The sequence below is a fragment of the Monodelphis domestica genome, chromosome 2, assembly GCF_027887165.1.
Source record: "Monodelphis domestica isolate mMonDom1 chromosome 2, mMonDom1.pri, whole genome shotgun sequence".
Classification (NCBI taxonomy): Eukaryota; Metazoa; Chordata; class Mammalia; order Didelphimorphia; family Didelphidae; genus Monodelphis; species Monodelphis domestica.
In genome coordinates, this window is record NC_077228.1 from 288,161,924 (window position 1) to 288,188,401 (window position 26,478).

Genomic DNA, 26,478 nt, shown 5'->3' on the forward strand with positions numbered 1-26,478 from the left:
ACCCCAGGGTCAATATAAGGAAAGGGTTATTTTTCAAAATTTGCAAAACACTCTATTATCCACATATTATCTCATCTGATCCACAGTAAGGTTGTTGCTATTTTTATCCCCATTTTACAAACGAGGAACCTGAACCTGAAAGAACAGAAGTGATTTCTTGTCTAGGGTCACACAGCTAATAAATCTATGTGAGGCAAAATTTGAACTTAGGTCTTTCTGAGTCTGATGTTCTGTCCATTAGGATGCCTAGCTGCCAGTTGACACTCAGATGCTGCCATTATCTGCTACCTGTGTGACCCTGAGCAAATTTCTATCCTCTCTGGGTCTCAGTTTTCCAATCTGTAATCCTCTTGACAGTAGAGATGGTTTTATTCCAGTCAAATCAAATTGTATGTATTTATTTGCTTATTTATTTATTTTAAAACTTTACCTTCTGTCTTAGAATCAATACTATAGATTGGTTCCAAGGCAGAAGAGTGGTAAGAACTTGGCAATGGGGATTAAGTGACTTGCCCAAGGTCACAAAGCTAGGAAGTATCTGAGGCCAGATTTAAACCCAGGACCTCCCAGGTTCCAGGCCTGACTCTCTAACTTTTAAGGCACCCAGCTTCCCCCTCAAGTTGCATTTATTAAGCACTTAACATGAGACAAGCACTGTACTAAGGACTAGGAGTACAAATATATCAGTCTCTGCCCACAAGTAGTTTACGTTCTAAATAAGAAGATAACCCAGAAAAAGATCTGAAAAAGAGGAGGCTGGTGAATGTGAAGCATGGGGGGGAGGGCGGGGGGCAGGAAGGGATGGATAGCAGAGAAAGTCCTGGGGAGATGAGTGAGCAGGGTAGCCTGGGAAAGAATGAAGGAATTCTTGCTATGTGTAACCCCAGGACCTAAGAGTGCTTGGCACTTGTAGGTAACTAACTAATAACTGCTTGTCCATTGGTTGATTGATTGGTCTATTAAATGTAGGTGATGGATGACCTCTAAGGCCCCTTCTAACTCTAAAATGTATTATCTGTGAGCCTATGCAGGAATCTTCCTGAGGGCATAGAAATAGCCCACTCACATACTTTTCTTAGTCATTCAGGTGGGCAATATCTAAAGCAGGCATGGGGGTAGCTGGGTGACATAGTGGATAGAGGACAAGGCTTGGTATAAAGAACAGCTGAATTCAAATCCAGACTCAGATACTTCCTACCTGTGGGAACCTGGGCGAGTCCTTTAATCCCATTTACCTTAGTTTCCTCATTTGTAAAATGAGCTGGAGAAGGAAATGGCAAACCACTCCAGGCTCTTTGTCATTATTTAATCATTGGGTTATATCATTGGGAGTTAATCATTGGGAAATAGTAACTCGACTTTTGGCAAGGTTTACCCTACTTGTAACATAATATGGGAGCAACTAGGTGGCTCAATGGATGGAGAGCCAGGCCTGGAGTCTGGATTCAAATGTGGTCTCAGACACTTCCCAACTGTGTGAACCTGAGCAAGTCACTTAACCCAGATTGCCTAGCCCTTATTTGATCTTCTGCCTTGATCTGAATGCTTCAAGATCAATTCTATGACAGAAGATAAGAGTTTCTGGGGAGAGAGCCAACGTGAATCTTCAGATTCATGTAACTTTGGACCTTTGTACTTTGGGAAACTTACATGTAAAAATGTCTGGGGGATAAAATAAAGATAAATTTTAATTTTTATAAAATTAAGAGTTTTGGTTTTTTTAATTGATTTTATTATATTTTACAGTTTTCCCCCCATGGTTACATGATTCTTGTTGTCTTCCTTCCCTTTTCCCTCCCCACTCCTGTAGTTGACAAGCAATTTATTTGGGTTATACATATATTATCACTAAGAGTTTATTTTAAACACAACTGCAGCAACATAAATACAAAGAAGGCCAGCAAGATGACTAAGTGGATAATGAACTAGGCCAAGAGACAGGAGGTTCTGGGTTCAAATGTGACCTCAGATACTCCTCAGCGATGTTTCCCTGGGCAAGTCACTTAATCCCCATTGCCTAGCCCTTACCACTCTTCTACCTTGCAACCAATACTTCGTATTGATTCTAAGACAGATTAAAATTTTTTAAAGTAAATCTGAAAAATTATGGAATATAAGCATGGCTCCAAGAAGAATTATGAAAAGATATCCCTCCCCTTTGTAAAGGTAGGAGGTCCACCAATTTTAATAAGTTAATTAGTTTTAATTAAGTTGCATTTTCTTTTATTTTATTTTTAAACCCTTACCTTCCATCTTTGAATCAATACTCTGTATTGGTTCTAATACAGAAGAGTGGTAAGGGCTAGGCAATGGGGGTTAAGTGACTTGCCCAGGGTCACACAGCTAGGAAGTGTCTGAGGACCTCTGGTCTCTGGGTCTAACTCTCAATCCACTAAGCCACCTGCCACCTGCCACTCTGCCTTCCCCAGTTGTGTTTTATTTTAAAAGAAAATTATTTGATTCATTTGTCTTAAAATGTTTTCCAAAAGTTGGAGGGGGAAAATTTTAGAGGAAAAAAAGATAAATAAAATCAGACTGAAACAACTGAACAAAGGAAGCAATTGGTTAGGGAAGAAAGGCTCCCAGATGGTGCTAAAAATGTCCTGATTCAAACATTTCCTGTCCTGTTTCCCTGATACAGTAGGTCACAAGTGACATCTCCTCAGCCTAGGATTGATCTCTCTCAATCTCTCTCTCTCTCCTTTCCTTAAGTTTTAGTATCAATTCTCAGACAGAAGACCAATAAGGGCTAGGTGATTGGGGTTAAGTGACTTGCCCAGGGTCACACAGCTAGGAAGTATCTGAGGTCAGATTTGAATCCAGGTCCTCCCAGCTCCAGGCCTGGCTCTCAGTCCACTATGCTACCTAGCTGTCCTTCTAGAATCTTTCAGGGTCCCCATTAGATACTGGCCAATAATCTAATATATTTACCAGATTCTGCATTGTGATATAGTTACCATGTCACTCTTCTTAGATATAGCATTCTCTATTGAGCCCATAGTAGGTGGAATTACTGGTTTGCTGTACCTCTTCTGATTCTTCTTTCCAAGCCTTAGGCTGCTGTTGTGAGATTCTTGTTTTTCTTCAAGGCTGCCTCTGACCTAATCTTACCTGCCTAAATATGAGAGAGACTTGAGAGGAAGGGAAAACATTGTGGGGTTTGCCCTGGGCTCAGCACTCTCCTATGTGGAGATGCCATGTGCCCTACCCCTCAGGGAAAGTGCATGTAAATCATATGGTTGGACGTTTCCAGTCCAGATTAACCTTAGAGAGGGCAGCTGACAGGGCTGTACTTTTTCTCTACTAGCCTAGGCAAACCCAGCCGCCACAGAACGGGACATGGACATATCTATAGGATAGGAAACTGAGGTACAAGGAAGAGGAATAAACCTGCCCACATAAATACATGCAAGTAAGTAAGCAGCATTTTCCAGATTCAGGGTCAGTGATTTCTAGCAAATCAGAGGAGTTTAGATCTAGAATCAGCAAGGAGCCCATTGATTCCAATCCTACTCATTTTATTGTTGTTTAGTAATTTTCAGTCCTGTCCAACTCTTCTTGAACCTATTCTTGGGATGGAGATTGTTGACAAATATACTGGAGTGGTTTGCCATTTTCTTCTCCAGATCTTTTGATACATGAGGAAACTGAGGCAAACAAGGTTACATGATTTGCCCAGGGTCACACAGTTAGTAAGTGTCTGAGGCCAGATTTGAACTCAGAAAGATTAATATTCCTGGCTCCAGGTCCCATACTACTCACTCCAGGTCCCATACTACTCACTTTTACAGATGTTGAATCAGAGGCCTAGAGACTGAAAGTAACTTACCCAGCATCATATATAAGTCTAGTAAATGTCTTGAGCAACATTCAAATCTAGATCTTTCAGACTAAAAATCCAGTGCTCTATCCACTATGCCAGTAGTTATCACCTAACCTTGCTAGGTCTCAGTTTCCTCATCTATAAAAAGAAGTATGCTTAGTGGGGAAGGGATGATGATCTCTGAAGAAGAATCTATCTCTAAATACTTTGAGCATAGTGACTTGCCCAAGATCATACAATCTGTGTGACTCCAGAACCATTTTTTTCTCCTACACCCCTAGCTTCTTCAATACACACCAAACATAGTAATAAAACACACTCACGTGAAAGAAAAAAATACATATAGGAAGCAAATTAAATAAATAAGTAACATTTTAGGGGAAAAAAGTAAGTAGATGTGGGATGTGATTAGTACCTCTGTTTCTTAACTCTCCTTTCTTCCTTTTTCTTTCTAAAATAAATGTTATTGAAGGTTTTTTTTTTTTTAAGTTTTTACAGAAATTTATTTAATTCAATGGCAAACCACTCCAGTATCTTGGCCAAGAAAACCTCAAAATGGGGTCACAGAGAATCAAACATGACAAATGACCAAACAACACTCATTTATATTTTTTCCTTTTGTTTATCTTTTTTGTCTCATAGAATTATTTTTTTATTTTTATATTTTTTCCATTTACACATAAAAATAATTTTTAACATTTTTTAAAATTCTGAATTCCAAATTCTCTCCCTCCTTCCTTTTCCTCTCCCTCCTTGAAGTGGCAAGCAATTTGGTATAGATTATATGTGTGTAGTCATGCTAAACATTATTTCTAAATTTCTCATGTTGCAAAAGAAAAAAGACCAAAAACAAACAAGAAAACATTTTCAAAGTTTTAAAAGTATGTTTTAATCACCATTCAGATTCTATCAGTTCAATATTTTCTCTAGAAATAAACAGTATTTTTTATAATTCCTTTTGGAATTGTCGTGGATCCTTATATTGCTGAGAATAGCTGTTAACTGCTGATCATCATATAATATTGCTGTTACTGGGTACGGTGTTCTGACTTTGCTCGTCCTTTTGCATCAGTTCATATAAATCTATTGAAGTCTTAAAAAAAATTCTATGGAGCAGCTGGGTGGCTCAGTGGATTGAGAGCCAGGCCTGGAGAAAGGAGGTCCTAGGTTCAAATGTGAACTCAGACACTTCCCAGCTGTGTGACCCTGGGCAAGTCACTTAACCCCCATTGCCTAGCCCTTACCACTCTTCTGCTTTGGAACCAGTACACAGTATTGATTCCAAGATAGAAGGTACAAATTAGAAAAAAAATAAATCTGTCATTTCCCAATGAAGATTCCACCACTACCATAAAACCCTCCTTTGATACAATGAAAGACAATTAAACAAGACAAATCAAAACACTGGTTATTTTGACAAGGAATGTCTCAGTGTATGGGGCTAAGTGGTACAGTAGAGAGAGTGCTGGTTTAGAGTCAGAAAGACCTAAGTTCAAATTCAGCCTCAGGTACTTTCTAACTATGAGACCCTGGGCAAGTCATTTATATTCTTCCATATATAAATGATCAAAGGATATGAACAAACAGTTCTCAAAAAATTTGCAACCATGTGAAGAATGTTCCTGTGCAAGTCATTTAAGTTTCCTCATCTGTCAAATGAGCTGGAGAAGGAAATGGCAAATTACTTCATGACCCAAAGAGGGTCTTAAAGATTCAGACAGGACTCAAATAGCTCAACAACAACAAGGCTGGTCATTTTCTACCTTTCTGTGAGAGCAGTAGTCATGCTTCACCATTGGACCTCTGACGTTGGCTTTGGTCACTGCCTCAATCAAAGTGTTATTGTGATGAAGGAGTAAATAAATAGTAATAGTTTCCCTGATTCTGCTCACTTTCCTCTGTGCTAGTTCATACAAGTTCTCTTATTTCCTTGAATTCATATTGTCATAGCTTCCATTGCATTCGGATCTTTCAATCTTCTCAGCCATTCCCCAAATGATGAGCATCCACTTCATTCCCTTTTTTTTTACTAACAAGAGAAGTGTTGCTATATATTGGACCTTTCCTCCATTTTTGACTGCCTCCGAGTAAATAACTCATAGTAGTAGTATTGAGGGGGTCAGAAGGTAGACATTCGACGTTCTTTCTACCATGCCAAGTTGAACCATATTTCGTTAAGTTCGTATATGTCTTTCCTCAGAAAAATAATGAGTGTCCTGTCCAAGTCCCTGAGAGAATTTAAGAGGGTATGAACACAGCCTTCACTTCAAACCTAAGGATCTTTCATGACCATTTTTCTTTTTTCTTTTTTTTAAACCCTTACCTTCCATCTTGGAGTCAATACTGTGTATTGGCTCCAAGGCAGAAGAGTGGTAAGGGCTAGGCAATGGGGGTCAAGTGACTTGCCCAGGGTCACACAGCTGGGAAGTGTCTGAGGCCAGATTTGAACCTTTCTTTTTTTTTTTAACATTATTTTATTTGATCATTTCCAAACATTATTCATTGGAAACAAAGATAATTTTCTTTTCCTCCCCCCTCCCCCCACCCCTCCCATAACTGACACACAATTCCCCTGGGTATGACATGTGTCCTTGATTTGAACCCATTTCCATGTTGTTGGTATTTGCATTAGAGTGTTCATTTAGAGTCTCTCCTCAGTCATGTCCCCTCAACCCCTGTCGTCAAGCAGTTGCTTTTCCTCGGTGTTTTTACTTCCACAATTTGTCCTCTGCTTGTGGCTAGTGTTTTTTCTTCTAGATCCCTGCAGAATGTTCAGGGACGTTGTATTGACACTAATGGAGAAGTCCATTATGTCCGATTGTACCACAGTGTATCAGTCTCTGTGTACAATGTTCTCCTGGTTCTCCTCCTTTCGCTCTGCATCACTTCCTGGAGGTTGTTCCAGTCTCCATGGAATTCCTCCACTTTATTATTCCTTTTAGCACAATAGTATTCCATCACCAACATATACCACAATTTGTTCAGCCATTCCCCAATTGAAGGGCATCCCCTCATTTTCCAATTTTTGGCCACCACAAATAGTGCAGCTATGAATATTCTTGTACAAGTCTTTTTCCTTATTATCTCTTTGGGGTACAAACCGACCATTTTTTCTAAAGGCTACGAAGGCTAAGAAGGAAGTAGAAAAATACAGAAATAGGCAAAGACAGAAGTCTATCTCCTGTTCTCTAGACTGAAAAAGGTATCAAGCCAGTCCAGTTGGATCCCCTCCCCTCCCAATACCAGCTGTTACCTCAGCTGTGTCTCCTCTCCATCAACCCCCTTTCCTACCATTCCTCCCAGCTGTTGTGGGTGGGGCGAGGCTGGCAGAGGAGATCTCTGCCTCTATCCCAATTCCCAAAATAGCAATAATTTTCTGCTAAGGAGAGAGTTGAGAGCAACAAATACTAGACTGAAAACCCGTCATCATTTTTCAAATGAAAGATAGGAGAGTAAATATCTGAACTTGGCGAAAAACAGCTCAACTTTGGGGAGTGGAAAGAATATTGAATACTTACCCTCTGACTCCATCAATACCACAACTAGACAGGTGAGAGCCTGCCCTCATTTACTGGGAATGGAGAGGTTGGAGAGGGTCAGTGCCAGGAGACTGGGAAATGGCAAAGGACCCAAAAGGAGGGGTAGTGATGGAAGAGTCTTCTGTCTACATTAACCCAAACCCCAGAAAATGTGGTTCAAGAAGAGAATGGGTACTAGGGAATGAGCTAAAATGTGTTTGAAGGGGCAAGGTGGGTCTAGTAGATGTTAAAGAGTTTAGTAGAAGGAACCCAAGGTTGAGAAGACAAAAAATGCCCACTAGGGTTTTGTTCTTGTTTTAATATTTCCCCAGGCAAGCAACTGAGAGATTTCTGGACCTTAAGTTTCCCCCTCTAGACAATGAGAACAAAATTGCTTTTCCTATCTTCCTCAGAAGAAAAATTCAAAAAGGGAACTGAAAGTGTTTCAGAAGTCCAAAATAAAATAAAATAAAAAGCAAAGATTGGCAACCAATGGGGCAGGGAGCATGTCTCACTCCCCCCACCCCAAATAAAAACCAAATAGATCTCTTTCTGTAAAATGAAGGTGTTCAAGACTGAGAGCCAGGATGGGAAGAGAGGTCTAGGAGGAATGGTACTGGTAAATGTCTTTGTAGTAGCCTATGACCCTTTCCCATTCCACAGTGTTGTGTCCAGCGGGCCTGGCCTGCCACCATGCCTGTTCCACTGCTCCCACTACTGCTACGAACCCTGCTATCCCGCCTGCTTCTGCCCACTGCTCGCCTGGCCCGAAAGCACCTCGTGCCCCTGCTCCGTCGCTTGGCCCGTCGCCTGGGCTCTCAGGAGACTCGCCAAGCTCTCCTGGGCTGTCTCATCTATGCTCTTGGTCTCCGGCACCAACCTGATGCAGAAAGAAATGGAGTGGAGAGCAAAGGAGGCTAGATTGGGTTGGAATGGAGGACAGCAAAGACTGAGGGAAGCTCTCTTCCATTGCTGAGCATAATACGAGGAAAAGGAGGAAGAAGAGAAAGAGATCTTTCCAAGAATGGGACCCTGGAGTCTTGGAATAAATCTATTTCTTGAGGTGGGGAGGGTACAAAGGAAAGCTCTCAACAATACAGGCTGTTCTTCTGGACTTCAGCTTCCCCTATGGGACAGAAAACACTAAACTCATGTCCCCAACTTTACTGTGCTTCATGGAGATGTTGCCAAGAATGAAAGCATCCTGCTTTATTTTGCCCGATTGATTGATAAGGAGAGGAGACAGCAGTAAGACAACAGATGAGTCTTTCCTTGTCTGGTCCTTTGTTTTCAGACAATTCCTTTCCCCAAACCCCTCTGGCATAGGCATAATCATGGGCTGTGTGTGTGTGTGTGTGTTTGCATGTGCCTGGTCCTAATGCCATCTATCTGGTTCTGAGTGCTGTCTTATCTGTCCAATGGAAAATGAAAAAAGCTAATTATTCCTGAATCATCCATGCCTCTTCCTTTTCAAACCTTCTTTCACATCTGTCTTTTTTCTTGAAATACCACCTTTATGCCCACTGACTAAAGGAAGAATTCTCTTCCAAAAGGAGAAACCAAAGAGGGTGTAATCCCTTGCTCAGGATGATAGAACATAGCCAGGAGAGATTCTGGGATTAGAACTCAGGGCATTGAGCTTTGTTCTCACCCCCTTCCCCTCCTGCTCCAAGCAAAACAATCTTAAACCTCCAGAGGCAAATGACAAGGGGAGCTCTCCCCCTTTTTATTATTATTTTTTAGCCCTTATCTTCCATTTTAGATTCAATACTGTATATTGGTTCCAAGGCAGAAGAATGGTAAGGGCTAGGCAATGGGGGTTAAGTGATTTGTCCAGGGTCACACAGCTAGGAAGTTTCTGAGGCCATATTTAAACCCAAGATTTCCCATTTCCAGGCCTAACAATCTACTGAGTGACCTAACTGTCCCTCCACATTCTTTCCTTATCTATAACCATCCTTGCCAGGAGTTTCTTTATTGTGTCTAACCTTATTCTTTCTGCTTTTCCATGAATCTTTTGTCTCTGACTAAGGATTGATCAGCCTGATTGGGAGATCATTGCCCTAATTATTCATCCCAAATTTTTACCTAGAGGAAAGTGGACTAGTAAGGTCCCTGAGTAGAGATCAAAAGTAATCTGTGTGTGTACATACACATGCACATGCATGTTTCCATTGAGTCTGTAGGGATTAGGAGATGGAGTCCAAGTGACTCTCTCAGCATCAACTCCTAGGAAGGTCTCTGAGGTCTGGCAGACTGGAAGACAGCCCAGATTTAGGGAAAGATTTGGAAGATGAAGAAGATTTTTCTGATGAGAGAGACCTAGATCTTTTTCATTAAAAAAGTAAAAAATAAAGTCAATCAATAAACACTTATTAAAGGTCTACCATATTCCAGGCACAGATCTTGACCTCAAGGAAGGAGGGCAAGAATTTGTAAACTAAATACAAATAAATATTAAATAAAAACTAAATACATACAAAAATATATACAATATAAATGGGAGGTAATCTAAAAAGAGAAGGTACTGAGGGGGAGGAGAGGGAGGTGGTGGTAGAAGGGAGCCCCAAAGGCCTTTGAGCTCTCTCTTTTTTTAAAACACCTTTACTTTCTGTCTTAGAAGGGTTCCAAAAACTAGACAATTTGGGTTAAGTGACTTGCCCAGGGTCATATAACTAGGAAGTATCTGAAGTCATAGTTGAACCCAGTACCTCAAAGCTCCAGGCCTAGTTCTCTATCCACTGAGCCACTTAATTACCTTAAGCTGATTCTTGAAGGGAGCCAAATAGTGAAGGTAAGGAGGGAGAGCTTTCCGAGCATGGGGAGACAACCAGCAGTGAAGAGGCAAAGTCTGATCCTTAAAGAACTGGGCAAAAACCACAGGAAGCTAGGCTAGGGTGTGTCAAGGACTTTGGAGCCTGAAAGGAAACTCTCTATCACCATTGGGCTTAAGAGGAGGAAGCCAATTTTTCTAGGAATAAATTAGATTCTGATATAGGATACAGGTCTCTCTGGTTTGGAGTAGGAGAATGGTATCCTATGCAAGGAACACGAAGAAGGCAAAACAAGATTGATTTACATATATATTTCAATAATTTGCAAAATGTCTTCTCCTCACTTGCTCCAGGTAGTCAAAACTCACAAGTATACACAGCCGCAATCTACTTGTGTGGCAGCTATAAAGGATGGAGACCAATGCGTTTTACTCCTCTACCCACCTCCCTGGTATGGAACAGCTTCTGCCACTCAGGCCCACTCTGTGGGTTGCAGGGAGGTCATGCAAACAGAGATAGGCATCTCCCTATTTTCCCTCGAGGGAGTCCTCTACCAGGTGTTCCCAGACATGCTGCCACTCCAGGCCAAGTACCAAAGAGACTGCCCACCTCTCCCTAGGGCAGTAGTAATCCTCTTTGACTCCCTCTCACTCTCCCGACATTTCTTCCTTAGAATAGTCATTCTCCCGGCAACCTGGGAACCTCAGAGAACCCCAGAGTTTGAAATCCTTCTCCTCCCGGGCCCTTAATCCAACCCCTAAAGGAGTGTGATGCTTGAGTTAGACAAGCAGTACCGCTTCCACTGCTAGACTCACCCCTTTTCCAGACAACCCCTCCCCCCACCCCAAGGTCAGTCTGGACGCTGAGATCCGCAATCTTCCTTCTGGCTTCCTGCTCCCCTCTAATACGCAACATGGGAGGGTTGGGAGCACAAATGAGAATCGCGGTCTGATCGGTGATCTGGACAGTTCTAGTTCGTGACCTACCCACCTCCCCTCCCCAGCTGTGCAGTGGTCATGGCTGCTGCGCTGGCCCTCAGGTGAGGCAGCGGGGAATCTGGGTACAGTGGGTGAAAAGGACAGGTTCCCTCCAGGCTGCGACCGGAGCGGGCTGGGAGGCGGGGCGAGAGGTGTTGGCCGGACGCCGGGCGGGGCTCCAGCGGTTTTCACGCTGCTGGGGACCAGCTAGGAGCCCAGGAAGAGCAACTACCAAGAAAGGAGGTGAAGATGGAGATGCAAGGATCTGAAGCAGCTAGAGAAACGGGTTTCCGGGGAATGAGAACCCAGGTAACCAAGAGAGATTCGAGAGGTATCAAGGATGAATGGGAAAGGACAGCCTAGAAAAGGGCGGAGGGAGTGGAGTGATGAGCTTGGGGGAAATTGTGGCCGAGGAATCTAGGGGGCCCGCCTTGTCCTTTGGGAAGGGGAGGAGAGGCCCCTGAGATTTTCAGGTGTACTTCCTGCGCTCTACCAAAGACAGGTCGGAGTCAGGGGGAGGAGACCTAGGGAGCTTAGAAGGAACTCCTTTCTGCATCAGTGTACCTCCTCTCTTCTCCAGTGGTCCCGCGTTGGGGAAGAGGCGGAGTCAGAGGTCAGAGAAATGATGAAAGGTGGGGTTAGTGAGCCTAGGGAATGAAGTTTTGTTTTTTGTTTTTGTTTTTTGTTTGTTTGTTTTTTGGAGGAGGGGAGGTGGAATAAGATGGCAAAAGAATCATCTCGCCCCCCAGAACCCCTGAACACACACGTATGCACACTCTTGGATATCACGTGGACTCTCAGGCGTACTCAACAGGCTCAGCACCTTTAACAAAAACAGAATACCCTTTACACAATCGAACAAACATATTCTGCATAGAAAAATTCGCCTGTGGTGTGCAAATACACAAACACCCGGAGTATCTGTGACATTCGGGAACAAACAGAGACACTTAAGCCATACATTGTCAGACTGTGGTAACTTGGTAACTACAAAGAAAGCAGGTTTATAGTATTGGTTATCTAGGGGAAAGGCAGCTTCAGGAATCTAGGGAGGACAAAGAGAGATTGGAAGATAATCTGAGTCCTATCCGGGTTGGGGATCAAAGGATTCAGGGCTAGATAAGGGACCTTGGAGATAATCTATAACCCCACCCCCTGCCTATCTCCCGGAGCGGTCCAGTAATTTGCCCAAATGTCTGGTTAGTAAGTGCCCTCCCCTGCCTCCAACCTCCAGAGAACCCACTACTAGGCACCTAAAGGTGAGCCCAGAATGGGATGGATAAACGGTGTCTAGTAAGGGTTAGTTTAGAAGTGTCCTGGGAGCTCCAAGGACATAGAATTGTTAGGCATGGTGGATAAAGACTAGCATAGCCAGCACAGAGGGTTGCCACTTAGGATAGCCTGGAGACTCCCAGGGATGCCCACCAGAGGGCACCTATGTCCAAAAACCATCTCTGCAGGAGGCTGGTTTCCTGGGGAGGGAATAGGGGGTGGAAGGAAGGCAGTGAGAATTGCTGGCTGGGTGCCTGATAGTAAAGCTGGGCTAGTGCCCAGGTTGGGCGGGATGATGGGCAGCCCTCCAGCAATAACAGCCAGGGCTTTTGCCAACCACCCAACCCTGGGGAAATTGGGGGGGGGGTAGGTTTACAGAAGAATAAGCCTCCTCCAGTCTGACCGAAGACAGTGACCACTTCCCTCTGCTTCCCTTCCCACGCTGGGCTTCCTTTAGACAGAACACCAGTGATCACTGGCCACACCTATTTTCACAGAGGTCTAAGGAGGGTATTCAGGTTAAGACCCCGAGGAAGACAAGACTTCTCCTTTGTCTGGGGCTTCTCTGGCTCAGGATAGAGCAGTCAACCTTTGAAGCTAGGGACATGGTGACCTTGGTGCTTTATTAGGGAGAATCTGATGTATTTGTGAATGTATATCCAGTCAATTCTGCTGTGTATCCAGAACTTTAGGTCTGGATGTAGGGGAAAACATTTGGGATGAAAAACTAGAACTAGAGAGAGACTAGAGTCTCCCATCTCTCCTTTGATCTAAATGTGTATATGTTAGGGGTCAAGGGGTTGGGGAAAATGGGAGTTTATCTACCCAGTCCAATCTGTCTATCTCTGATGAATTTTTGGTGTAATTATTATTAATTGATAATTAGCCTTATCTTACCTCCCTAAAGGGCAGATCAATTGAGTAGAGGCCATAGGTGCTATTAGTAGTGAAGTGAGCATTAGCCCTGGAAGGTTCCTGCAACCTTCTATCTCCATAATAAATATAATAGCTCCAACTTACATAGTGCTTTAAGGTTGTGAGGCAATTCACCATATTATCTAATGTGATTCTCCCCCAACCACTTTCTGCTGGAGGTACAACTTTTGCACCCTTTTTACAGGTGCAAAAACTGAGCCTGAAAGTTTTGTTGACTTAGGCTCTCTGGCTCCTAAGAAATGCTGAAGGCAGAATTTGAATCTGGCTTTCTTGACTTCATACATTAGGAGGGATGCCTCCTTTCTTTCTTTCTTCCCTTACCTTCTGTCTTGGAACCAATTCTGTGTCAGTTCCAAGACAGAAGAGTAGTAAGGGCTGGGCAATGGGGGGGGGGGGGGTTAAGTGACTTACCCAGGGTCTCACAGCTAGGAAGTGTCTGAGATCAGATTTGAACCCAAGATCTCTGAATCTGGCTCTCAATCCACTGAACCACATAGCTGCCCCCATCCCTCCTTTAAAATGCTTTTGTCATGAAGCTCAGGTTTGTCTTCTCAGAAACCTCTCAGTAAAATTACCTGCTTCATCCAACTCCTATTGTATCCTAGCTAAGTCTGGCTTATTTACCAATTTCTAGAGATGTGGGGTCCCATTAGAGGTGCTGGCTTTTCTAGGAACTTCTAGAAACATTTACACTGGGATTCATTTTAGGAGTGTGACCTCCAATAGATATCCCAAACTCATTTTACCCTCATTCCCATTGTGCCTCATTCTTCCCTAGAGCTAGTCTTGGCTATGGAATGGGGTACTTATGCTGATGAGATCTAACCTAAGATGGGATAAAGTGTGAGTATGAGGCAGTCTGTAACCTAATGACACACTGCCACCTTCCCCCAACACACAAAAGTTGGAGGAAGAATGAGAACAAAGGGAATTGGATGTGGGGGAGGAAGAAGCCAGTCCCATATTAAGAGAACCAAAATGGTATGAAAGGAGAAATCCTGCTAAAAAATAAGAATTATGGGCGATATAAATAAAGGAGCTCAGATCTGAGGGTCCAAGAGAATCTTGGGAGAGAAAATAGAACTGGAGAGAAGGCAGGAGCTTGGAAAAGAAGGCATTATGCTTGGGGAAAGGTTAGTGTCCTTGGGAGCAAGAGAGGTTGAATCTAGAGAATAAGAGTGACTGTGTGGAGGGTAAAGTTAGTTCTCAGGTTACCTATGGGCTTACAGTGTGCCAAGGACTGTGCTAAGTTGGGGAGGGAAACTAAGAGGGGAAAAAAATTGGAGCCCCTACTCTCAGAATTGAAAACCCCAACCTTCGACAACCTTGTTTTATGAAACCTCAAACTAACCCTTTTGCCTTCTGAAAATGATGAAACAATTGTCAGATGTGAGGTGGTACTTGGGGTTTTAGAGTTTGGGAGATTGAGGCTTATAGTGATATCTGAAGGTGGAAGGTTCTCTGGCCCAGGATAGGGTTATCCTGGGGGAATATACCAACAGAAGTGGTCCCCAGGGAATATGTATGGGTTTGGAAGAGTCCCAGAGGAGTCTAGAGACAGGATATTTTCACAGCGGGCAAACCGGGGATGTGGAAAGGCCAATCCACAATTAAGTGGGGGTAGGAGACCAATCCCAAGGTTTTGGAGTGGGGATGTGGGGTGTCTAGGCGGGGGACAAGAGGGATGACTTCCTGGGTTGAAGGAAGGGGGGGGTTGTTTGAAGGGGGGGGGGGCTGGGCCCGGGAGAGAGGAGGAGGCGGGGATAGAGAGGGCGGGCGGCTGAAGCGGTGTTTCGTAGGTTGTGGGCGGGCCTTGGGAAGGGCGGGTTTGAAGGGGGCCCGGGCTGCGGGAGGGAGACGCGGGAATCGTGCCGAGCTGGGGCTGAGTGCTGGAGGACCAAGACCAGGACCCCGAGCAGGTGCTGTCTCTGATGTGCACGTGGGGAAGTGGGGGATCCTAGCGGGTGGGAGGTTCGTGTCCCGCCATCCGCTAATGGCCCAGGACCTCTGAACACCGTTCTGCCGCCGACCCTTCCCACTTTCTTCTGCCAGCGCTGTCCTGGCGAGTGCAGGGGTCGCGAGGGGATTCCTTGGAACTTGCCACTTTGGCGATCCCGGGGGCGTCGGGGTGCGTGCGTTCAGGTTGCAGCGCGGGAATTTCAGGGTCCTGGGGCACAGTGCCCAGGGATGTTTCCCGCGGGTTTCCCACTACCCTAGATCGCTCCAGCAGTCGTATGCTTGCCATCTCCCTGGTCCTTGTTGGGGAGAGGACAGAGGAAAACGGCCGAGCACGTGGAGGCGGAGGAAGGGTTGGGGACCCGGAGGGGGACCTCGTGGTCCTCCGAGAGGGGCTGGAGTTATGGCAGGGGATTTTGCGGACCGAGGCGGGGACCAGGGCGAGGGATGGGGGTTGTTGGTGGTGAGGACGTTGGAGATTGACCGATCGGTTAATGCCCTCGGTGGATCTGTTAGAAGGGCCCAGATTTTGTAATGTGGGGACGGTCTATGATAGTCCTTGTGCCTACTTATATAACGCCTATCCTCATTGTCCGATCCACGAGGGCAAGGACTACCTTGCCTCGAGATCTCGATGAGGTCGGAAACTGGCTCAGGGTGGGAGAAAGGATTTGCCTGTTGTCCTAGCTATCAAAGTGCCAGAACCCAGAATTGAACCCTCGATTCCAAGCCTGGTGCTCTCTTCCACCCCTACCCATCCTTCCTTGCATCTTCCTGTTCACATCAGCTAGCTGCCCCACTTCTCCGGGGCTCTGTGATGATAAGAGTCTGCGCCTTCCTCTTTTCAATACACAGGTGTATCTCTTTCTGGGGTTTCTGTTTCCTGGGTCTGCTGCCGCTGCCACCCACTCAGGAAGGTTCAAGGTTCTGTGGGTCTCCTCTCCCTTTCCCCCTAGATTTTGTCTAGAGTTCCTCAGAGCCGGGGCACAAAGACTTGAACAAAAATCAGTCTGCTTTTGCTTGAAGACTTTCAATGAGGGCAAACTCATTACCTCTGAAAGCAGCCCAGTCCTCTTTTGGATAACTAGTTCTTCGAAGGTTTTTCCTTGCATCCAGCCTCAGTTTTACTTATTGTACTTTCCAGCACCCCTCCACCCCCGTTGCTGGTTCTACCCTCTGGACTTGTCTTTTTGTATGGAACAACCTTTCTGGTTCTTGGAGGCCATCTATCTATCTATGCCCCAAGAGTAGAAACACAGAAGAAAAACAACTGCTCGATTGCAAGGGTCGATGGGGATATGATTGGGGCCGTACTGCCCCAATCACCCTGATGCAAATATCAATAATATGGAAATAGTTCTTGATCAATGACACATGTAAAACCCATTGGAATTTCGGGTCAGCTCACGGAAAGGGGTTAGGGGGAAGGATGGGAAAGAACTTTAATCTTGTAACCATGGAAAAATATTCTAAATTATCTAATTAAATAAAATTTTCCAATTGAATATCTCTGCCCCAAAAACTACCCAGTCTTTATCTAAGTTAGATATCCTTAAGAGACTTCACTTAATTGTCACATGACTTAGATGTCCTTCAACAACGTAATCGGCCTCTCCTAGATACCTTCCAGCTTTTATCAGTGCCTTTCTTAAATTGTATCACCTGCACCTGAGCACAATGTTGTTGAGTCATTTTTCAGTCTTTGTGACCCTTTTGGGGGGAATTTCATAGCAAAGATCCCAGAGTGTTTTGCCTTTTCCTTCTCCAGCTCATTTTCCAGATGAGAAATCTGGAGTAAACAGGGTTAAGTGAATTGCCCCAGGTCACTTGAGAAGAGAACAATACTAAGGATGGAAGGGAAGGACCCACTTTTTGGTTTCACCATCTCTCTTAAGGAAAGCTCCTTCCCAAGATTTCCACATCAGTCTACAGTGGCTACTCTTTTTCCCTCTCCCCCAGCCCCCATTCTGGTTCTTTACACTTCTTACCACCTCTAGTCTATATTTCTGCCAATTCCTCAATCAGCATTTTCTTCTTCTTCTTTTTTTAAACTCAATTTCTGTCTTAGAATCAATCCTGTATATTGGTTCCAAGGCAGAAAGTTCCAAGAGAAGTAAGGGCTAGGCAATGGAGGTTAAATGACTTGTCCAGGGTCACACAGCTGAGGCCATATTTGAACCCAAGGCCTCTCAGCTTCTCCCAATCCACTGAACCATCTATTTGCCCCTTTATATATATATATTAGCCCTTACTTTCTGCCTCTGAATCCAAACTGTACTGGAGAAAAGGTTTTTCCTTGCATCCAGCCTCAGTTTTACTTATTGTACTTTCCAGCACCCCTCCACCCCCGTTGCTGGTTCTACCCTCTAGACTTATCTTTTTGTATGGAACAACCTTTCTGGTACTTGAGGCCAGCTGAAGTAGAAAAGAGAGGCAAGAGCTAGGCAATGGGGGTTAATTGACTTGCCCAGGGTCACACAGCTAGGAAGTATCTGAGGCCAGATTTGAACCTTAGTCCTTCCATCTCTGGGCCTAGCTCTCCATCCACTGAGCCACCTAGCCATCCCCCTCAATCAGCATTTCTTCCACAGCTACTACTCCCCCAGTTAAGTTCCAAATGCTGGGTATGAGCCTCTTCCAAGCCTGTCTGTATCTCAGTGTTCCCTTTCATCTTGACCCATAAGCAGATCTCGTGAAAGAATGGATGTTTCCTGGGCAGTTTGTTCTCTTAGGGATTTGGAAAGATAGTACTCACATCATCTCCCCACCAGCTTCCTGCCATGTAGGGAGCTTGTAGGGGCCCACAGGGAATTGTTGGAATTTGACACAGGTGAAAGTGGGGCTTTTCTTTCTGGGCACAGTGACGTGGCCTCAGGGTGAAGAAGAGGGGCTTGTGGGTATTGGGGTCCTCTTCATTAGGACTTGCTTGGCCTGTCTGTTCAGAGGCTGATATTGTGTGACATCTCCCATCTCTCAGATCTCAGACTGAGGGAACCCAGATGCTCCTGGCAGCATCTCCTCTGATGTTCTTGCTGTCCTCTTGTCTTCCCCACCCCCGCCTGCCAGTCTGCTGGTGGTAGGGGCGGATAAAGCTCCCAACAGCTCCTGGGGCTGAGAGAAAAGCCAAGTGGAGGAGGCAGGGGCCAGTGGAGCCAGTGGGTAATGTGAAGTACCTGGCTACCAGATTGGGGAGGATCCCTCTAGCCTCAGGGCCTGGATTTTTTAGCCCTTTGTAATACGAGAAGGGAGGTGGGGAGGGGGGATTCTTGGATGTCTCATACTTCTTTCCATACTTCTCACTCCTGAAAGACAACTCTCTGGGCCTGTAAACCGGTCCGTCCCCCCCTTCCCTCCTGCCTCTGTGGGTGGGGCGCAGGAGTTTTTGGCTGGGCCTTTCCTCAGGTGGGGCTAGGTAAGCAAAGGATTCTCTCCCATGTGATGGGAAAATCTGACACATAAACCTGCCTCTCCTGAGCAGCTACCCCTCCCTCTGAATCTGATCTGATCTGGACAATCTCATCCTTTTGTAATCTGCTAAGAAGTGCTTGAGTGCCTGAAATTTGATTTCTTCCACCTACTCAAGAATAATAATAACTTTAATAGCTAATTTAACTTAATAAATTTAATAGCTAACATTGATAGCACTTATTATGTGCCAGGCTAAGCACTTTACTATTATTATCTCCATTTTACAGAAGAAGAGAGAGGCAGACATGAAGTGACTTAGACCATTATCCCCATTTTACAGATGAGGAGAGAGAGAGAGAGAGAGAGGCAGAAGTGAAGTGACTTGACCAAGGTCACACTGCTAAAGCAAATTGGAACTCTGGTCTTTTTGTCTAATTCACCATTTGACAGCCAGACAGGGAACTTCAGTTTGAGTGGGCATTCCTCCTATCAACCCAGTTGATTTCCTAAGATCTGAGGGGGAGGGATCTGGTGCCTTTGCCAAAAGCCTTTATTAAGTGCTACGATGTTCCCATGTATCTTGCTGAGGATACAAAGAAAAGGCAAAAAACATTCCCTGCCCTGAAGCTGCTGACACTCTGCCCAGCCAGGCACCTTCCTGGTTTCCAGCCTTCTCATGCCATTTTACCCCCCCATTATGGACTCTGATACAAAGACACTGACTTCCTTGGTGTTCATCCCCAAGCCACCATCTTCAGGCCCCTGAGTCTTTTTCCCAACAGACCGACACCCCCATATCTAGAATGTTGTGTCTGCCTGCTGGCTTCTTTTAAGTCTCAGCTCAAATCTCCTGCAAGAGGAGCCTCTGATCCTTCTTAATGCCTCCTCCTGGAGATTATTTCCAATCTAGATGCTGTACATATTTTCTTTATACCTAATCATTGCATGGGAAGGTTCGTGGTTGTGAAGAGTTTAAAATGCCAAACACAGCATTTTAGATTTTATCTTGGAGGTAATAGGGAGCCACTGGAGTTTATTGAGGCAGAGAGGGAGTGGCACATTCATACCTGAAATGAAGAAATCACTTTGGAAACTCTTTAACGGGTTGGAATAGGAAGAGGCTTTGAGGCAGGAAGACCAGTCAGAAAGAAGACTATTGCAATAATCCAGGTGTGAAGAAAGTATTTCTTGCCTCATCCCTTTTTTTTTTTTCATAATAAGAGCTGACATTTATATAGGGATTTGCCCTTTGTAAAATGTTTTATATCTGTTACCTCATCAGATCTGTGAGAGAGAAATAAATTAGCATGATATATGGATATGGTAATTTCCCCCACTTGGGGTTTCTCCAGTGTATGTTACTCCTGGTCTTCCACTAAAGCAAATAGTCACCCCTTTTGTACCTCAAGGTTTAAGCCAGTGTGGTAAGACCTCAGATTTGGAAGGGACCTTAAAGGTAGGGGTGAGGAGGGAGAGAACAGGGAACATGCCAGGGCCAATCAGAGCAAGAATCCTGCTGGAGGGGCTTCTGAGTGGCTCAGTAGAAGAAGATCCTGACCTGGAGTTAGAGAAACCTGGGTTCAAATTTGGATCAGACATTTCTTAGATGTGTAACCTTGGGCAAGTCACCAAACCCCAACTGCCTTTATTAAAAGAAGAGTCCCTGCTAAAACTTATTCTACAAATGGTTGTTCTGCTTTTGCTCCAAAACTTCCAAGAAAGGGGAATCTGCTACCGCCAGAGGCAACCCATTCCACTAATGGACAACTGAAAATTTTCCTTACCATTCAGTCATGTCCAAACTTTTTGTGATTGGATTGCCTTGGCAAAGCTATTGGAATGGTTTGTTTTCCCTTCCCCAGATCATTTTCCAGATGAGGACACTGAGGCAAACACGGTTAAGTGACTTGTTCAAGATTTGAAGTTGGCATATACTATTAAGTATATATTACTTACAAGTATGGGCAGGTAGGTGGCAAAGTGGATAGAAAACCAGGTCTGGAGTCAGGAAGACTAATCTTCCAGAATTCAAATCTGACCTCAGACACTTCCTAGCTGTGTGACGCTGGGCAAGTCACTTTACCCTGTCTGCCTCAGTTTCCACATCTGTCAAATAAGCTGGAGAAGGAAATGACAGACCACTCCAGTATCTCTTGCCAAGAAAACCCCCAAATGGGTCACGAAGAGTCAGACACAACTCAACAATAACAAATGCTTATGGAATTGAATCTTATAGATGAGGAAACTGACTGGCCAGGATGTATGGGGGATGGTTAGGGGAAATTAGCAGGAGGTCTAGGGGAAGAGGCTAAGCAACATTTGAATTTTTAGAGTGCTTGGTGGTTTACAAAGCACTTTCCCAACACGAGGCCCTGTTGGACAAGTGGTACCAGTATTATCCACATTTTGCTGATCAAAGTGAGCCTTTATATAAAACACCTGCTTATGTGCCAGCTCTGTATTTAACACTGGCCTGAACCAAAGGCTTTTGGCATCCTGATTGCCCTCCTCTGGACACTGTCCAGTTTCTCCACCTCCTCAAATATGGTAAAATGGCAATAAAGGCAAAAGTCTTTAGTCCTTGCTTTGAAGGAGTTTTTTCCTGTCAGGGAGGGGAAAGAGAGAACATACACAAATTCTTTATAAACAGAAAATGTACAAAATGATTCCAGGGTAATTTGGAGGCAGTCAGGGACATCAGGAGAGGTTGATGCTCAGACTAGAGTTTTGAAGAAAATCCAAGATCCCAAGAGGCGAGGAGAAAGTGCCTTTCAGGGAGGTAGCAACAAGACAGGATGGCAAGAGGTGGAGGATTTTGTGAGGTACAGAAAGTACTCTGGTTTGTTTGGACTGAAGGCTTAAGGGAGGGGAGTCTCCTGTAAGAATACTAGAAAGGTTAGGAAGAGCTTTAAACACCGGGGAGAACATTTTCTATTTGATTGCTGAGGTAGCTCAGTGGATGGAACATTGGCATTGGGGCCTGGAAAACCTGAGGTCAACTCTAGCCTCAGACACTGAGTAGTTGTGTGACCTTGGGCAAGTCACTTAATTCTGCTCTGCTGTCTTAGAATTCCTACTTCTGTTTGCCTTAATCCATTGGAAAAAGAAATGGCAAACCTCTCCAGGATCTTTGCCCAAAAAACCACGTGGACAGTATGGTCCAGAGGGTCTTGAAGAGTCAGAAGCAAAAGACTGAACAACTTGAGGTAATAGGGAGCCACTGCAGTTTAGTTACATGGTCCAATCTGAGGCTCAGGTTTTAAATGACATACATAGAATTCAACTGCTAAAATCTGCCAGAGATGGGGTTCAAACTAAATCCAAGTGGTTTCACTCCAAATCCAGGATCCTTTGTCCCATCTGCCCTCCCTGCATCCATTAGTTGGTGAGCTCCTTGAGGCAAGGGACTGTCTTTTACCTTTCTTTGCTGCTCCAAGTGAGCCTTTATTCAAACCCCTGTTTATGTGTCAGCTCTTTATTAAACACTGGCATGACCCAAGGTCTTTCGGCATCCTGATGGCCCTCCTCTGGACACTGTCCACTTTCTCCACCTCCTCAATATGGTAATATGGCAACAAAGGCAGTATGAGGCACAGTTCCTGGCAAGCTTAATAAACATTGACTGAGGCCGCTGGGTAGTGTAGTCGGCAGACGGGTTTAAATCATTGCTTAGCTGTGTGACTCTGGGCCAGTCACTTCACGCCAATTACCCGGCACTTAGAGCTCTTCTGTCCTACACTGCATACTAAAACAGGAGGTAAGGGTTTAAAAAAAAGACGGAACTATGGGCTGACCGAAGGGAACCCGTGGTAGCAGGGGCATCGAAGAGGGCCAGCTTTGGTCTCTTTGGATCCGTCCCCTCTTGCCGTACAGCTGCTGCCCTTTATCTCTCCTGAGACTTATTTATCTCTTCTGCACACCTAGTCTTCCAAGAAAGAGGCCTCTGTTGGTCGGTGACTTCTGTTTTCTCTTTTTCTTCCCCTTATTAGGCTAAGTGAGTCTTCACTGGCCCAGCTGAGAAAGGCCTTTGGTTGGACGCCCAACACCCCCGGCTTCAGACCCATCCAGAGGGAGAGCAGAGCTGCCGGAGCCTCAGGTGTGTGCCCCACAGGGGGGAGCCCCGGGAGGAGGGGAGCCAGGGTTCTCCCCCTCAGAACAGTCCCATCCAGACCTGGGTGACCTCACGTTCGAGGCAGGCCTTTGCATGCGTGGCCAGGCTCATGCGCTTCCCCTGGCTCCTTGAGTCCCAGTCCCGGCTACCACCTGTTTATCTAGTCTGGGCTGGGGGAGGGGGCCGAGGGACAGAGGCCTTTGGGGATCAGGAAAGCTGTGAATGCTCTCTCCCTTCCCCCCCTGGCTTCTGTCTCCTTCCCTTTCACCTCTTAAGGCTCTGGGAGAAAGAGGAAGGGCAGAGGGGCCTGACTCACAAAGGAACTAAGAGAGCAGCTGTGGGGGGCCTGGGGGAAAAGGGGAAAAACCTGCTTTTCATGAAAGGCTTTCTGAGATCAGGATGGTGGGATTGGACTCTGCCTTGATCTCAATCAAGGCATTTATAAAATGTGTTTATTGGGAAAAGTCTCAGGAATGGGGACAAGCAAACCCTAAGGCTGGGGAGGGGGGGGGGGGAGATTGGTGCTATAAAACAAGGCTAGGGAGCTGGAATGAGAGGGAAATGGCTAATGGGAATCCCAGCCTGCCAGTGGATGCCCAGACCCTCTTACCCCCGACCCCCACCTCTAAGAGAGAGGATCTTTAGGGATTGGGGCCAGGTCCCTCTGAGAGGAGAATTGTCTGTCTCCTCCACTTTCTTTGTCCTTTGGCTTCTCCTCCTCCCCTGTCTGCCCCTCTCTTCCCCCTCCTGTCCCTCCCTCTGGCTTTTCTGTTTTCCTTCCCCCCTCCCTCCTGAATCTCCTCTCTGGTCTCTCCTCTCCTCTCGTTTATCTCTTTTCTCTCTTTCCCTTCCAATTACCCCCCTCCCTTCTGCTTCCTCCACTTCTGTCTCCCGGCTACAGACTGCTTCAGAGCCGGATAAAAATAGCGGGTGGCAGTGGAGGGGAACAGGTACTGCCAAGGCTTGGGGAGGGGGGGGGGCGGGGGTAATGACAAGCGCCCAGGATCTTGTTTCCCTTGGTGGCCATGAGGGCTATTTTGGAGACCCGGGGTCTCTGTCCCTTCTGGTTGGGGGGAGCAGTGGATTGAGATAGAAACAAGTGACAAGAAATAGTGAAGTTAACTACTACTCACCCACTGCTGGGAGAAAGAAGGGACTTACTCCCCCTCTGCCTCTTCCCCTTCCAAGGACCCCTAGACTGACAGAGCTGGAAACCACCTGGACCTGGACCCAGGGGCAGCACTGCCATGACGACCGGTCACACACCACAGGACAGGTATGGAGGGGTCCTGAGGGGGGCTGACAAGGTTTCTGGCGGGGGGCAGGGAGAAACAGAGAGAGGAGAGCTCTCGGTCAGGAGAGCTGGGGGAAGGGGGGTTCTGCCTGCTAGCCCTTCCTGCTGGACACCTGTGAGTCAGCTCCAGACCAATGAAGGAGGAGGAAATCCACTTCTGAGCTGTTTGCTGGGTGGGTGGTGGTGGGAGCCAAGCATGTAGGATGGCCTGGGCCTCTCCCCATTCCGTCACTATTTCCACCCTGCTGCTGGCTCCCCTTGGCTAGCTGGCCTTGGCTTCTAGCCTTTCCTGATGGGGAAGGCTATTTGGCAGCTTCTGTTTCTCCCTTGCCAGCACATCTGGAAAACTTTGTCACTGTTACTCCCAATACCCTTCTCTCTCTGGGACCTCTTCCTTGGATAATCCCACCTTGGGTCTTTCTTTCATTTTTTTCTCTCCTCTCTGGATTCATGTCTTTCTTCCCCCTGGCTCCCCCTCCCCTCTCCGCCTTACCTCATGCCTCTTGTCTCCCTCTGGTCCTAATCTGGCCCTCTTGACATTCCCCACTCCTGATATGCCTCTCACATGGATCCCTCCCCTCCCCTCCCTTCTCTTAGTGCCCGGAGCTCTTATCCCCCATCACTCACTGCTCTCCCTTTGGGGCATTCATCTTTCCTCTACCATCCAGCCTGTCTCTGTGAGCCATATACTATGTGGGAGCCAGCAGCTTCTCTCACCCCATCATCATGCTTGGCCCTCTTGGTTTCCAAGCCCAGCCTCCATGCCTTCTTGGTTGGAGAAAGAGGAAAACAGCTCAGACTTCTTTCCTTTGGGGTTCTAGCCATAATTCCCACCTTAGTTCTGTGGTTCAGCCTGTCCCAGACAGCGGTTGATATGGGGGTGGGTGGTAGGGAATATTATGGCCCTAATGTGGGTTATGGTTCTTTCCTCCTTTTTGCAACACACTGGGCAAACTCTGACTGTTTATCGTCTTGAACCTGGGTGACATCCTGTTGCCTGACACCCACAGTTCCACCCTGAGCAGTATGACCAACAGAGCTGGTTCTGTCTGGAGCAGAAGGCAAACACACATACACACCCCAATCTCCTTAGTTCGTTTCTCCCACCCACCCCTTCCTGGAAGGGCCAAGCAGAAACCCCAGGGAGCCTGGTTTGTCTGACTTTTGCATCTTCTGTAGGGAACCTCCAACATTCTCCTCCTTTCCTACTCTCAACAGGCAGCAGCATAATCATTCCCAGCTGAAAGGGGAGGGAGAGATGGTGGCTGTATATTTTGCTTTCTTGCCCTTCCCTTTCTCCGTGGAACTGTATGGGATTATACTGGAGTTCCCAGCCTTTGAGTCCCCATGGGTCAAAGAGGGCTGGGAACCAAGGCACAGAGAGTGTCCCTCTTGGAGGGAACTTGTCTTTCCCTGGGCCCAAGAGATTTTGTTTCCAGAAGCTTCCAGATACTGGGCAGATAGAGCAGGTGAGAAACCAGGTGACAGGCAGGGTGCCTTTGACGGAACACCGTCCCTTCCAAAAGAACCAGTGGTTGAGTTCTCCAAATTCCCACTGGACTCCCTCCAAAAAGCTCTCCAAGCCCTTTCTCAGACATCTCTTTATCTTTATACTCCAGCACAGAGGCCCAGAAGGATTCCCTCTTTATCTCTCTCCTTATCCATGGGAGGCAGGAAAAGCCGTCTTTATTTCTCATCATCCCTGTCCATAGGAGGCAGGAAGGACTCTCCTCAGGGCCCTGTTCCTTGGGAGGAAGCACCAGGGGAGGAAGCACTAAAGCCAAGAAAGAGTTTGCTTTAGGTCACAGAGGTTTGGAGGGAGTAGGGGGGGGAATGAGTGAGGGACAGAGTTCCAGAGACAGTTTATTAGTTAGGCATTAAAGCTGCAGCATCCCCTTTATCCCTTTATCCCTCTCACGTGCCTTTCCTCTCTTCCTCCAGGTACAAAGGGGTATGGCTTATCTTCTTCATGCTGGGGCTGGGCACCCTGCTGCCATGGAATTTCTTCATGACTGCCTCCATGGTGAGACTTGAGAGGGAGACAAAATGGTAGACCACTTGGAAAGGAAAGGAGCAGAGGGTGGGCATCGTGGGAAGTCACTGTATAGCAACATACTTTGAGGAGGTACCAGAGGGTATGATTTGAAGCTGTGCTTAAGTAACTTGTCCATCCTAGGAGAGGGGAGGTGCCTTTGTCCCCTGGGGTGGAAGGAAGAAGAGGCAGTGTTATTGAGTAATAGAGAATGCCCTAGATATGGGACTCAGACACTTGACTCTGATATTCCCTTGATATCAGAACTTGGGCAAATTATTATCCCTCAGAGACTGCTGCAAAATGAGCATTTAAGACTTGTTCAGATTCTTTTCTTTTTTTGAAAAATAAAAACCTAACTTTCTAGGAGATAAGCT

The 26,478-nt window shown here is 45.9% G+C and overlaps 2 protein-coding genes across 8 annotated transcripts in view; both read left to right on the plus strand.

Annotated features, from left to right (window-relative positions):
• The first annotated feature begins 7,133 nt into the window (after window positions 1-7,133).
• Window positions 7,134-9,766, plus strand: MYMX (myomixer, myoblast fusion factor). Its single transcript, XM_056818322.1, has 2 exons — window positions 7,134-7,373; window positions 8,005-9,766. The coding sequence occupies exon 2, from the start codon at window positions 8,035-8,037 to the stop codon at window positions 8,260-8,262; it is 228 nt and encodes a 75-aa protein (XP_056674300.1). The 5' UTR covers window positions 7,134-7,373; window positions 8,005-8,034; the 3' UTR covers window positions 8,263-9,766.
• A 1,195-nt stretch (window positions 9,767-10,961) lies between these two features.
• SLC29A1 (solute carrier family 29 member 1 (Augustine blood group)) overlaps window positions 10,962-26,478 on the plus strand; it is a 35,256-nt gene continuing 19,739 nt past the window's right edge. For 2 of the 7 annotated variants that reach the window (XM_056818318.1, XM_056818321.1), the window contains exons 1-4: window positions 10,962-11,154; window positions 22,654-22,760; window positions 23,964-24,051; window positions 26,011-26,092. In XM_056818318.1, the coding sequence (XP_056674296.1) occupies window positions 24,023-24,051; window positions 26,011-26,092 (111 nt within the window). In that variant the 5' untranslated portion in view covers window positions 10,962-11,154; window positions 22,654-22,760; window positions 23,964-24,022. Of the gene's footprint in view, window positions 11,402-15,086; window positions 15,220-22,397; window positions 22,422-22,653; window positions 22,761-23,963; window positions 24,052-26,010; window positions 26,093-26,478 lie in introns of those variants that run through there. The other 5 variants (XM_007483989.2, XM_007483991.2, XM_056818320.1 and 2 more) reach the window with 4 other exon arrangements.

Bases quoted from the DNA above. Each gene is read 5' to 3' on its own strand.
- MYMX (XM_056818322.1), top strand. From the start codon at position 8,035: ATGCCTGTTCCACTGCTCCCACTACTGCTACGAACCCTGCTATCCCGC.